Here is a 13,271-nt window from a genome sequence, read left to right on the forward strand (position 1 = left end):
GGGATGCGCGGACAACCCCACCATCACCATGCCCTGCGCGTGGAACGGCTTCGTACAGTATGCACTTGGCTGGAAGTCAATAGACTTTGAGGCTCTCAAACTTTGTTTACTTTTCTATAATTGTGTCCCAAGACCTTGGTTGTGTCTCATTACTGTCGCAGCGCCTGAGGAGGTCGCATCTCATGTACGGCTACCCCACCGCGAGGCTCCCCGAGTCCGGACAATGTGTAAATTCTATTAGAGTATACACAAGCATCGGCGCGTCTCAGAGTCTCGGGCAGGTAGGTACTTGGGTCTGTCAAACCCTCCGGCCCCTCTTTGAGTATACCGAGCGGACAGCGCTGGTAAGCTAGTAGCTTTGGTGGGGCCTGTCGTAATTGAAGACCTGCAGCAGCTATGTTGGCGTGCTGGACCCCCAAACAATGGGTTGTGAACGTGACATGAAAGCACCGGGGGACACGATGGATTCGTGAGAATTTTGCCGTTGGCTATTTGGGTTATCCCAGGCCGTTGACTTGATGAGTGAACCGTCCTCGGCCGGACCGATTACTCAGCGTCCATATGCCGGCGTGCGAAACGCGACGGCTGGTCTGATAGACGGTCGAACACGCCCAAGCAGTTTGCTAGTGATTGAAAGTGAAGCGTCAGCCTTATACATTCGCTGCAAGAGGAAGCCCAAAAGGGTAAGAGGAGGTTGGGGCCAGCATAACTATTGTGGTCACGGAACATTTTCGGAAAAATTGTGCCTTCACTCCCAATAACCGTACATACGAAAAGAATGCTGAGAGCACAGTTTGGAGGTTCGTGTTGTCCAGATAGATTGACGATTTGACAACTACAAAGTTGCCTCTGCTGGTAGATAGTTGCTCCCAAGGCAGGAAATGAAGAACTTCCGTCCGATGTGCACCGGGACTTTTGATCAGTCTGCTCGCCACCAAAGTCAACAATATGCGATTATGATGTGAAAGCATGTTATTATCTACAAAATCTGATACTTCAAAGTTGTTGTGTTCTTCGCAGGCTGCACACTGGTGCTGGCGAGGCGAAGCATTTGCGCCACAGCAACAAGACAAGCTGTGGCTGGTGTGGCGCTAGTAAGCGAGAACGCCCCACTGGACATGAAGCAATTCGTCTTTCTCTTTGGCAACGACGACTTCTCTGTACTAACGACAGCATCCCCCCGACCCAGACGTCCCCTTCATCCCCCCGAGGCCGCCCAAAAAATTCGCCATGTCTGCCGACAACAAGTCCCACCGCCTTTACGTCAAGGGCAAGCACATCAGCTACCAGCGCGGCAAGGTTTGTGCGCACCGAATTCGCGTATTGTGGCTACCGTTCTGACGAAGATGGCAGAGGAACACCAACCCCGGAACTTCTCTGCTGAAGCTTGAGGGCGTCGACGATGTCAAGGCAGCTCAGTGGTGTACGTCCGCCCTGATGTCCTTTCGGCCACGAATTTTGATGAGCTAACATACCTTCAACAGACGCTGGCAAGAGGGTAGCCTACGTCTACCGCGCACAACGGGCGATCCAGGGCTCCAAGATCCGTGTCATCTGGGTATGAAGACGCCAATGCCACTGTCTCCGAAAGACCAGAAATCTAACATCAGAACAGGGCAAGGTCACCCGCCCTCACGGCAACTCCGGCGTCGTCCGCGCCAAGTTCAAGAACAACCTCCCTCCCAAGTCCTTCGGTGCCTCCGTCCGCGTCATGCTTTACCCTTCTTCGATATAAGCTGTTCCGATACGATCTTTGGCGACGGGAACGAACGGTCGAAAAGCAATGGAGTGATGGATGACTAGGCGCAAATACCGGGCATGGAGCGAGAGAACATACAGTAGTATGGGAGACACCATGCACAGTCTCTCATACACGCAAATGTTCAGGCTGGTGCAACGGTGTCTTTTGGTTCCGAAAGTCCATATACAATGGCAAATTCAATCAAGATTCCTTCCAAGATCAATGATACAACGTTCAAAGTCAATGAGAGCATTGGCGTGATGTCGACTGCGATGGAGACTGTAGCGCGACGATGAAGGTTATACAAATTCGTGGTGTTCACTAACGCGTGCAGATTGTCTTTCGCAACGCCCAATACGCACCCACTGGTCGCGCGATCGCAATACCGCTCGTCAACCGCGTACCTATTCATATAATCATAACCAGTAACGGGCGCCATAGACGCTTCGGACAGTCTATCCTTAGTCTGATCAATTGGCGTATGCGTGCTTGCGCTTGTCGATTACGGTAAGATCTAGCAGTTTACAATCATGCAATTCGTTCACGATAGAAGGACTAAGAATTAAGATTACATCTTTGTCATGTTGTTGCATTGTGGGTATCGTGTTTCCATTACTTCGTAAGCCCATAGACTATCTCGCGAGTCGCAACTCGGACACATGATACATGTACAACCCTCGTCTTCTTCAAACGATCTCGCAACACCCATACTTCCCTTCCGCCGTTTCGTCGTCGTCCTGTCATCCCTATCTACAGGAACGCCTAGTCAGAGTCATCACTACACTGTTCTCCTTGATCTGTATCAGGCACATCGTCGTCGCCATCGCTGCCCTGCCCCCTCGTCATCCAGGCAGGGCTAGAGAAGTCTAGCTCATCCGGTGAGGTAATAGGTCGAGGTGGATTTATTGCTGTTGCCGGTGGTGGAGGGCTCGAACGCGCAGGAGGGTTATGAAGATTAACCCTAGCAAGATCCGAGAGGGAGATGTCGTTGCGGCGATGGCCCCTGCCATTATGCAAGGAGGTTGCTGGGAGGGCAGGTCGTGCGAAGATAGGACTGCTCATCTTAGGCGTCGCCAATTGGAAGCTTTGTCGGCCGGGAAAGGACTTTGAAATTGCCGGTTCATTGTTCCTACCCGTCGGTGTCATTACTTGTGGGCCAGGTGTGAACGAGCTGCTCTCCTTGAGTTTGGACATCGACGAGTTAGGCAGACGTTGATCATCTGTTTGCTTCGCCTTTTCACCACCACAAGCCGGCGTTTCTCCATCCAAATCTTCTTCGCAGGACTCGTCCACCTCAGTGTCCGATCCATCTCCCTGCTGACGAAGGCTATGATGGAAATTGAGACCAAAGATACCGGCAGCTTGGGGGTCATTGTCATCGTTCATTACTTTAAGCCAATCCTCCGCTTGCTTGTAGTCGTCCTCTAGGTTGAAGTCGCCATTAGATACGATCGTGAACGTATCCTTTGTAGCCGCAGAAGCTGGGGGTGGGCTGACAAGAATGTTTCTGTTCACTCCGCCGTTGTGCTGGAAAAAAGACACGTTCGTCATGCTTGAGGTATCAGGGGGTACTCTATTCGACGGAGGTTGCGACTGGCGCTCCATGTTGGCTATCATATGGTCTACTTGACGGTTTACGAACGAGGTCGAGAATTTTGGTGCAGGTGCTGACGGTGCAATGCTTAGAGTAGGGTTGTCGACGGTAGGAATAACATGTAGACGCTTTGCAGCGGGCATAGCTGCAACTGACGACTGATCGCCATCGTTGCGTTTTGCTGGAAATTGGGCATCACTAAAAGCTTGCTTGCGAATCTTTAGTGTTTGAGCGGGTATGGACTGATCAGGATGTGAGGAAGGAACTTGATGGGACTTTGCTAGTCGCGATGCGGCTTTCTTCAATGGACGCTTCGCCGGCAGAATCGTTCGCTTGTCCAAATCCGCCGCCTCATCGAGTTCTTTTGCAGTCTTGAATTTCGACCAGTGATCGGGGCGCCAGTACTCTGTTCTACCGTATAGCACTGTTGGCAGTATATTCATACTGCCAAAGTAAGTCGGCAAAAACCTCCCAGCAGTCTCGGGCGCTTCGGCAGATAGCGGTGCATGGAAGTTGAATTGAGCGCCCTGGCGAGTGACCGATGCCCAAGGAAGGAGACCAGTATGAGTGAGGACGATATGGTACAAGACCTGGCTGAAGTCTGCTGGATCATACAGAGGGAAGTCTGGCGTGGTGTTTGGAACCTTCACTGTCAATCCAAGTTGCGTACTAAAGGCGGCTATCAAGGACAGAGTAGCATACAATCCCTCTATCTTGGGCTCCCCGCGTACCTCGACGAAATTATTGCAATCAATGTTACCCTCATTGATGCACGCGAGAAGTCGATCCGGACTTGCCAGCCGATGTAACTGCGTCAGGTTGAACATTCGCGAGGGCTTGTGGTACCACACCTGATGGACTTCCTCGATCTGTGTAGTTGGTTGGTTCTTGATCTCTTCGGCAGTCAAAAGTACGAATGTGGCTCGCATGAACTCCGGCATAGTTCCATATTCTACCAAAGCATCTCGAAGCCTCTTTACATCCGCAAACTTGATTGTACCATTCTGGGGTGAGATGTGGCGCTCACATTCCTCAACGAATGCGTGACGCCACTCTGGACAGATCTCGCAACAACTTGCTAGCCAGTCCAAGATGCAATGCTCTTCAAAGCCAGCAGCTTCCTGTGTAAATGACGCTGTTCGCTTGACTTGGAATGTCTGCCATGGCTCTTCCACATCGCCAGCGAGCTTTCGGATCTTGGTGCAGACGTCCTTCGGCCTTAGATCCCATCTATTGTGGTAGAGCATCGATACCAAGCCGTCCAAGTAAGAGTGCCCTAGAGTCAATAGCATATGTTGCTCATCACCAATCTTCGAGGATGGATGCATACGCGTCCAGTCAAGTTCCATTTCCTTGATTGTTTCCGAGCGACATGGCCCGACCTCGCGGCGGGTTGCGTTGTGTATTTGATCGTTGCGGGCCTTGTGCCAACCATGTTGTTTCATACTCAGTAAGCGGAGCATCTTCTTGCCTTTCTTCGACTTGCGCGACATGCCTCTAGGTCCAAAGAAGTCTGCGACTACACGCTTCATGAGCTCGAACTCTTTATGCGCAGCCTCAGTCTTAGACCTCATGAACTCTTCGCTAGATGCATCCTTGCTCGCTGCCTTGCGCAACTGCCAGAGATCGCAACAGCTCTCGACGATCTCCATCGCGGCGCGACCGTCATCAGTCATCCTCTTGAAAGGCTCAGCCGCGCCAACGGGGAACGAGTAAGATTTCGAATAGTCGACTAAAAGCACAGCTTCAGGTTTAAAGTCCACGAGACGAAGTAGAACAGCCTCTTTGGTAACGCCTCCATGGATAACCTTGTGGAAATTTAAAAATGCCAGAGCAGAGAAGAGTCGTCGCAGAAGTTTCGAAGCGATCATGAAGCGCACACGTGGATGTTGATTCTTGATGCCCTCTTCTAGAGCCGCATATGTCTCGAAACCCTTGTGCGTCTCAGTGATCACAGCCGGAATCTGATTGATCTCGACTGATTGTAGGTAACGAACAAGAGATGCATCAACTTTGGCCTTCCCGAACTTGAGAAATTCAGCGTGCCGAAGTTCATGGCTGCTCTCTGTATGGCAAAAGAATTTTGCCGTCTCGATCTTGCCTGTGAAGCGCTCAAGAATCCGGTATGTATTTACGGAAACTTGTTCAGGACGCTGTAGATGTCGATCGTGTGCCCAAGCCTCTAGGCGATGGGTGACTTCTTGTAACTGGGGCCGCAGCTCCGCAAGCCGAAAGGTCTGAATTGGGTGAACTTCTCGTACCGTCTTCAGCATGAAGATATCGACTCGTAAGCCATTGACCGAAACGTGATTGACTAAACTTTGTCGCAGATGAACTGCCTGCGGCAACTGGTTCGGAACTTTTCGCGTACGAGGGGTGCTGAGTTGGATGGGTGCACCGTTCACCTCCGCGATGGTTTCAGAAGCGGACTGCAGTCGCCAGCTGTTGCTCTCCCATACTGGTACAAGATCAAACTGATGGACACCAACCCTAGTGCCAGGGAGAAACACATCGCGTGTCGGTGGCAATGCGCTCTTGGAATCAGTACGGCTCATTGTGTAGCACGGCCGGCCCTGAATGACATGGAGGAAGACATGGCAGCCGGCTAAGGAGCACTCACCACTGGGCAGCGGAGCTCTCAAGCGCGACTTTCTATATGCCGTGTCGCGATTTCCATGAAGAGCTCTAGGGTCATGGACTGTGATGATTCCAATGACGTCGTCGGCAGAGAGTCCATCTGGAATAGGAGGATGTCGGGCCTCAGTAAATTCGTCTCCAAGGAGATCAGCCATGATTGCGGCCAGTCTGACGAGACAGAGCACGTGCGACGCGTTAGAGAGTGGTGTGGTTTAGTCTGGTTGGCGCGGTGCTCTTCGTGCGTAATTCAGGAAGCGCCCGGGTTGGGTCCTGGAGCTGATTGGGTTTTCGTTGACTATTGAGCGAAGTCGGCGCGCACTGTTATACTGACTCGGCGTTCTGGATATCAGCAAGCAAGCGTGTGCCAGGCTTGCTCGCCTTCCTCCTTCCGTACTTGCGCCAGCGACAGAGCCTTCCGCCCACTCACAGATAGATCATGAGGTCCGAGACATTCACACGTAACTGTGACAGCCCGCGAATCCGGAAGCCCGGTACAACGGCATGATTCACTTGCAAAACTTGGTCTTAGCTGTGGTGAGATAATTGAACCAGGTCTTCCTCTCTTGAACTCCGTACAGACCTAGCAGATTTGGCTTGCCCTCTTGGGCTATGTTTGTGACTGTGATGATATATCTGACAGCCAGTTAGCTTGTCGGAGCGGTTTATATTGACTTGAGACTTACATGACTGAACCCCTTGCTATTTGGTCAAGCATTGTAGTCTTCTGGAATTGGTGTACGTCTGCTGGAAGAGATAGCTGCATGTCGGCAACCGCAATAGGTGCGTCCGTTACCAGGATCTCGTCGCCCTTGCTCTTCTTGGTCTTTCCCCACAAGAAGTAGTGATCCAGAAGCATGGCGTGTACGGGGATCCAGGGCCCCTGGCTCTTAAACTTCATCGCCATGCCACCTTGATGTACGACACGGCGGACCGGCTCATGTAAGCGTAGCTGCGAAAGCGTACCAGCGTCTGTTCGAATACGCTTCTCCAAGTTCTGTATGTCTTCGCGAGCTTGTGATTCGTCTAGCAAAGCCGATGTCGATGTTTTGAGCCAAGTGACGGCCTGTAGAGCGCGTCTCAATCGCATGACCTCGCTACTCGCCGCCGGATCACGGAGTGTTTCAGCAATGTTAATAAGACTCTGTATGGTATCAACATAAGTCTGCAACTGTAAATTGGGAAGCTCCAGATAGTCTTGCCAGCTCTTGCCAAAATAAGCAATACTCAGACCAAGTGTATTGACAAAAGGCGTGAACTTCGGGTCCAGAATCTGAGTTGTACGCAGTGACGAGGACGCATGCGGCATCTTTCGACAATATTCTCGATATAGTTGTTGAGTCTTGCCCACCCAGACTTCGAACATGTACGGATTGCAGAGGGCACTACCATTGCCAGCAAGTTCTTGGTCCATTGTGTGCAACAAACACTGTTGGTGTAGGGTTGCAAGTTGCTCGCCAACAAGAATGGCATCCAGATGTTTCTCGATGATTGGCCATTGCCTTATGATGTTGTCGTAGAACATCCGTTTGAGTTTTACCATGCGGTCAACAAATTTCCTCTCTGCGTCCACGAATGACCTCCAGATACTATTCATTTCGATATTATTCAGGAGCAATGATGCCTCCTGTGCTGTAGGTTCACTCGTACCAAGCCCAATGTTACCTAAAGCATTGTAAGATGACTTGTGCACAAGTGGCAGCGCCTTCCGCAATGGTCGACCGGTCGAGTTGGGGGTCATTGTCGAAGCTTCATACACAGTATAAGACGACGCCGTCGATACTTTTGACAGAATCGATGGCGCGTTAGAAGAGAAGATACTATCATCAGATGACACTGAGCGCATTTTGGGCGTTACAACATGCTGCTCGCTCGGACGACGAGGAGGTAACGGGGGTGGAAGTTCTGAGTCGTTCGTGTCTTTGTCTTGACTGAATGATCGCAGTGGCGCAGGAGTGAATGAGCCAGTAGGATGACTTGGTAGCGCAGAGGGGTTCTCAGATCCCGTATGGTTTGGAGTCAAGCAAAATGTCGATGACGTTTGAGGCATGAAAGAAAGTATGTCGCGCTCGAGAGTATCAAACAAATCTGCGTGTTCGTCTGTGGTTGTGACTTGAGATGAAGAATTTTGTTCTGTTTCAGACTTCAGTACACTAGTCGTAGCATTCTCGGCCTCTGACCATGGTGGAGGAAGGACTGTCGGTTCATCTCTCTTATCCTTGTTGTTGCCCTGGAACATGGTTCCAAGAGCGGTGGAGTCATCTTCTGCAACCGCAGTATCTGGTCCCTCGGGTGCATTGATCTCGTTGCGTGAAGTGGACAAGGCCATTGCCATAGCCCTACGATACGCTTTTGAATTGACGACCTCATCGTCAAACGTGAACTCTGTAGCTTTTGCGATGGATTCCGCATCGGCCTCTTTGCCGTCCAGGCTTTGCCGACTGAAAAGCGACTCCGGTACTTTTAGGCGTGGGTGCGACTGCCGTAGAGTCCTCGACCGCTTTACAACCTGATCGAGTGTAACACTATTGTCTTCAACCAGCTTCTTAATATCCGCAATCGACTCCATTTGCAGTCCCTGAATCAATAGACTGAGCGCCGACTGCTGGCCACGGATCTGTGTGAGCAGTTCTTTGAACGTATCTTCTTTCCACAGGAATCTCGCTCGGTCCTTGAACTTGAGGTCGTCATTTTCCGCTTTTATTCTCAGCTCTCGTACTTCCTCCTCCAGACATCCGTACACGACTCGACATCCCGTGAGCGCGCGATCGAACGTCTCGACCAGTTGAGGCTTCTCTCGTAATGCGTCATGTTGTAGAAGGTTTTGGACTTGAGACAAAGACGCGGCAATGACCATGGACTCGGAGTATATCGCGGTGATGAGGACCGAGGCATCTTTGTATTTGGTACGCAGGTCGTAGAGGTCTTTCGCAGATTGAATGCTCTGTGGCAGGGCGGCCAGCTATAGTAGTGGTATGCGCATTAGCTTGATACCCTGGGCAGAAGCTTGTTGACGCGCTTCGGAAGGGGGGAACGTACAACACCGATTACAGCGGACATCTCCATGCGTGCCCAACAAGTCGAAGAACGAATCTAACGCGAGCACGAAGAAGAAGGTAACATTGAAGAAGGTGGGGCTAATAAGGCTTTCGGGCCTCGCAGAGTTCTGTTTAGGACTCCCATGTTTACGCCTTTCCGCCATTTGGGGGCACAATACGCGACTTGATGCACAGATCTCCCGCGGTAGGAGCTCCGCACGTCATCACTACAATTCTTTTTTCAACTCAATCTCGACCGGTGTTAGCCACAGCACATATGCTCATATTCTAGTCCTCGCGCTCGAACCTAATGCATCTTAACGCAGGAACTTTGGTCGGTGCTCCGAAGTTTGCAAATTTGGCGACAGTGGTTAGGACATAATCACGTTGTCAAGGATCAAAATAGGCCAAAAAATGACTTGTTCGCTCTTGCGTATTTCCGCTGAACCCGATCATCCCAATCGTATAATACAAAGCTGGGAAGCGAACATAACACACCGCGCCAGCCAATGCCCGCCCGTCCATAGACGGCGCGTCGAGAAGTAATGAGAGATTACCATGTCCGCCATCAGAATATCCATCAATCATGCCTTTCTTTGCCCGATTCGATCAATTACGTGCCCATATGCACGCTCAAACCCAGGGGTATGTCCAGCTAAAAATGCCAATAGTTCACACGAAACGGTGGAGGCTCGCAAATGCGAGAAGAAGTCGTAGCTACCGACTCTGCAAGATACTACCTTGCAAATACCTTCACGATGCCGTCACCACCTGCTGAGACGACAAGGCGACCATCCTGGCTCCAGACAACGCTGCATACACCTTCACCGCGCATGATACGATGTGCAGTGATCTCTTGCGTGCAGATGCGCTTATCGAGTGACCAGAAACGAATAGAAGCGTCATGGCCAGCGGACACTGCCTCTCGGCCGTCCTTGCTGAGCGATAACGAAGAAATAGCGGCGGGGTGCGCAAGCATGCTATATGTACATTGTCCTGTTCTTGGTTAGCAGGGGCAGAATTCATTGTTTTGGCAAAACATACCAGAGTTGGCATCGAAGAACCTAATGAGATGGTCTTCGTGCCCACTGATTATAACACCCTCGAGGCCGTCATTGGCAGAGCCGGTCGGGCCATGTATACCATCCTCGTCAGAACCACCTCGGCCAGCCTCCTGTGACCCACTTTCAAGGTATTGCGAGCTCGTCACAACTGATGTGATACCAGTCGCTGGAGTTCCGTCATAAGACTCATTACTGGCCATGCCGATCAGCTCCTCACCAGTCCTCGTATCATACACCAATATCGATGCGTCGGAGAAGGAGACAACAAAGTTCTCTCCAGTAGGTGAAAGCGGGCTGATACACGTAGGTGAAGGATGCGTGTCGCGCTCGATGGTATGTATCAACATGTAATGGAATGGTGTCGTGGTAGCAATGCTAGGCTGCGGCGATGATGGGTGGTTTGATCCAGACGTGACCGAGTGTCTCCGGCTGCCTCCAACACCACGACGGGAGTTTGTTTGCGGTGAAACCAGTTGAGGTGGTGCACTTACAGCCCAGATCTTGATGGTACCGTCGGCGGACCCAGAAGCGAGTATGACGCGGTCCGGTCCTCCATACTTGCTGCTGTCGGCGCCGAAAAGGTTAGCACAGGTGGTGGGGAGGACGCACACAGTCCAGACAGCATCGGTGTGCCCTTCGAGGGTAGCCTTTGGATCAACCCGGCCTCGTTCCCATACGCGGATCGTAGCGTCTTGACCACCAGAGAATATCCAGCCATCGCCAGAGACCCTTCCGCCAGTGGCAAAATGAGCAGAAGCGGGACAGGCTGCTAACGATGTAACAGTGCCTTCATGACCCCGATGTGACCAAAAGGGCTGAATATCTAGATCATTGTTCATGCTGTGCTGGTTTGCGTAACTCGCGGGTATCATCCATCTCTTGATCATACCATCATCTCCTGCTGTGCAAATCTCCGGTTCGCTAGGGCTACCACCCCCGGTGAAAATGACTGAGCGCACCACATCAAGATGACCACGAAGTGCAAATCGGACTTTAAAACTTTGCGGGTCGGTCTTCGCTGCAGATTGAGCTACTGCTTGCTGAGCTTTCTGGTCGTTACTCAGTCGTCTGACGTGGTCTTTGCTGGCCCTCTTTACAGGACGCGGTGGCGATTTTGCTGGGATGCTATTCGCTGATGGGAATTCTTCGGTGTCTGGTCTTCTAGGTGGGCCCTCCTGAGCTGTCTCTGATGCGGGGTCAAAGATCCAATCATCTGTCTCTTTCTCCTGATTGGCAGCCTGACTTGAATCCGAGGCGTTTTCCTCACCAAGTGGTATTTGGCGACCTTCGTTGTCGAACGCATGTGTCACCTTTTCGACCTGCTCTTCGGGTACCGAGGAATAATGCTGCTGGTTCAGGGGCTGACGTTGCTGTCCGAGGAGTTCTTGGCCCATACTAGCGTTCTGTGGAAGGGGTTGTTGCTGTGAAGGTTCCCGTGTCATCTGTGGCGCGTGGTGGATTTGGTGCGGGTTGGTCAAGCTCTGGAGTTCGGATGGAACTGGTACGTTGGGAGGCTGGTGAGTAGGCATTGACGTGCCTGGCATGGTGGGGAGTTGCGACTGCAGCCGCTGGCGATGCTGTTGGATGTATATGTCTTCCATTGAGGCCTCGCCGTGGTTCAAGTAACCGTTACCGTTTGCGAGTGGCTGTAGATTCTGTTGTTGTTGCGGCGCTTGTGGGGGAGTGAGAAGGTATGTGATCTCTTCGACGCATTTCGTAAGGTAGAGCTTCGATTTCTCTCGTAAATTCTCCCGGTCGGCCTCTGCCCGGTCGAGGAAATCTGAGTCGACGTCAAGGAAGGAGTTGTGTTTCTTGTTTTGGGCTTCGTCAAGTTAGCACAGAAACGGAACATGATCCGACAGTATGATGTACGTACGCTTGGTAGGATTCAGGCCACTCTTCTTGCCCTTGGGGTCCTTCTTGTCGTCTGTTGTGGCCTCAGATTCACCTCCTGCTGCCTCGCTCTTCTTCTTTCTCTCGTTGGTGAGTGCCTGTTCCAGCATCCGAATATGCTTGTTCAGCTGGTCGTTCAACTTCTTCGCGCTCCGCACCTCGCCCTCCTGTTTCGCAATCTTGGCCTTCATCTCTGCGCGCTCAATGTCCCATGCATTTCGTGCTCGCTCGTGGTTGTGCCATTCCAGCTGTAGAAATCGCATAACACCTATGATTGTGTTAGCCTGCCAGTCTCCCCACCATCGGCATGGCAAATCTAGGGGAACCACATACCCTGCAATGTGTACTCTGTCCCCGCTGGCGCATTGCCGTCACCCGCTCCGTTGGCACCGCCGCCATTCATGGCCGAAGGCGACTGCCAGGCCATGACAGACGTATGCTAGGGTCTCGTCGCGGCGATCTCGGTTCTTAGTGAATGTTCACTGAGGGTTGGCATGCGGCGTCGGGGGGTCGGCAACAGCGCGGTCGACGTGTCGGAATCTGGCTCCAGAGCTCGGACCCTGGGACACGGGATAGATGAAGAGGCGCGGACAGTGGTTGAGGCTGTAAAGAGACGGGCTGTGAGGATTATGCGCACGCGCAATAGCAGGTCTTGTTAGGGCTGCGGCAGCATCCACATATGTCGTCGCACAGGGGAGGAAGCCATGCAGTCGTAGCGCCGAAGCGGGACCCTGGCGCACGGACCCTATCACCACAGGTTGCGGGAGGAGCGAGCGAGCTGCTCGTCACTGTGTTACCACCACGACTTTGGTGGTAGAAGCTTGAAAACTTCCCGAGTATACTGCTCTCACCCACCATATCCTCGTATCATCGCTGAAATGGTAACCCCGAAGCAAGGTTAGCCGAACTATCCTCATGGAATCGCCAAAGCATACCATCAAGGGCTTGCAATCTTATCCAACATATCATCAGTACTGACAGGGAACAAAGTGAGCAGAAAGCTCTTCTACAGGCTCTCTACTGTAAGTTGACATCTTATCATGTTCTTCCAATTATGACCCTCCCCTTGTCCACTCATGTTACGTCACTGCATACAAACCCTAGGAGCAATGATGACTTGCTACCACTTCAATAAGCCTTTTCCACCTGGTAGCTTGTCTTGTCGATAATTACAGTCAAAAGCTGTGCCCTCCAGTCAGATTCTTCTGTAACCATCACAGAGCGCCAGCGAACTACTGCTGTCCTGGGTGACGCTGTGCTTCCCAGTTCTCTGTCAGTCTTTTAGACACATTGCTAACGAGTACAAC

The 13,271-nt window shown here is 51.8% G+C and overlaps 3 protein-coding genes across 3 annotated transcripts; 1 reads left to right on the top strand and 2 right to left on the bottom strand.

The window, feature by feature from the left end:
• Positions 1-1,230: 1,230 nt before the first annotated feature.
• On the top strand, positions 1,231-1,735 carry ALTATR162_LOCUS11910 (uncharacterized protein; the record flags this gene model as incomplete). Its single annotated transcript, XM_043319554.1, has 4 exons — positions 1,231-1,299; positions 1,354-1,423; positions 1,485-1,558; positions 1,616-1,735. 4 exons carry the CDS (start codon positions 1,231-1,233, stop codon positions 1,733-1,735), a joined length of 333 nt encoding a protein of 110 aa, XP_043175489.1.
• Positions 1,736-2,503: 768 nt separating this feature from the next.
• Positions 2,504-6,127, bottom strand: ALTATR162_LOCUS11911 (uncharacterized protein; the record flags this gene model as incomplete). The annotated part of the gene is made up of 1 exon (XM_043319555.1): positions 2,504-6,127. The coding sequence occupies one exon, from the start codon at positions 6,125-6,127 to the stop codon at positions 2,504-2,506; it is 3,624 nt and encodes a 1,207-aa protein (XP_043175490.1).
• A 351-nt stretch (positions 6,128-6,478) lies between these two features.
• ALTATR162_LOCUS11912 (uncharacterized protein) lies at positions 6,479-12,391 on the bottom strand (the record flags this gene model as incomplete). The annotated part of the gene is made up of 6 exons (XM_043319556.1): positions 6,479-6,605; positions 6,656-8,931; positions 9,759-10,003; positions 10,052-11,893; positions 11,948-12,232; positions 12,298-12,391. The coding sequence occupies 6 exons, from the start codon at positions 12,389-12,391 to the stop codon at positions 6,479-6,481; spliced, it is 4,869 nt and encodes a 1,622-aa protein (XP_043175491.1).
• Positions 12,392-13,271: the final 880 nt, after the last annotated feature.

This window comes from Alternaria atra (genome assembly GCF_907166805.1).
Source record: "Alternaria atra isolate CS162 genome assembly, contig: 37, whole genome shotgun sequence".
NCBI classification, from domain to species: Eukaryota; Fungi; Ascomycota; class Dothideomycetes; order Pleosporales; family Pleosporaceae; genus Alternaria; species Alternaria atra.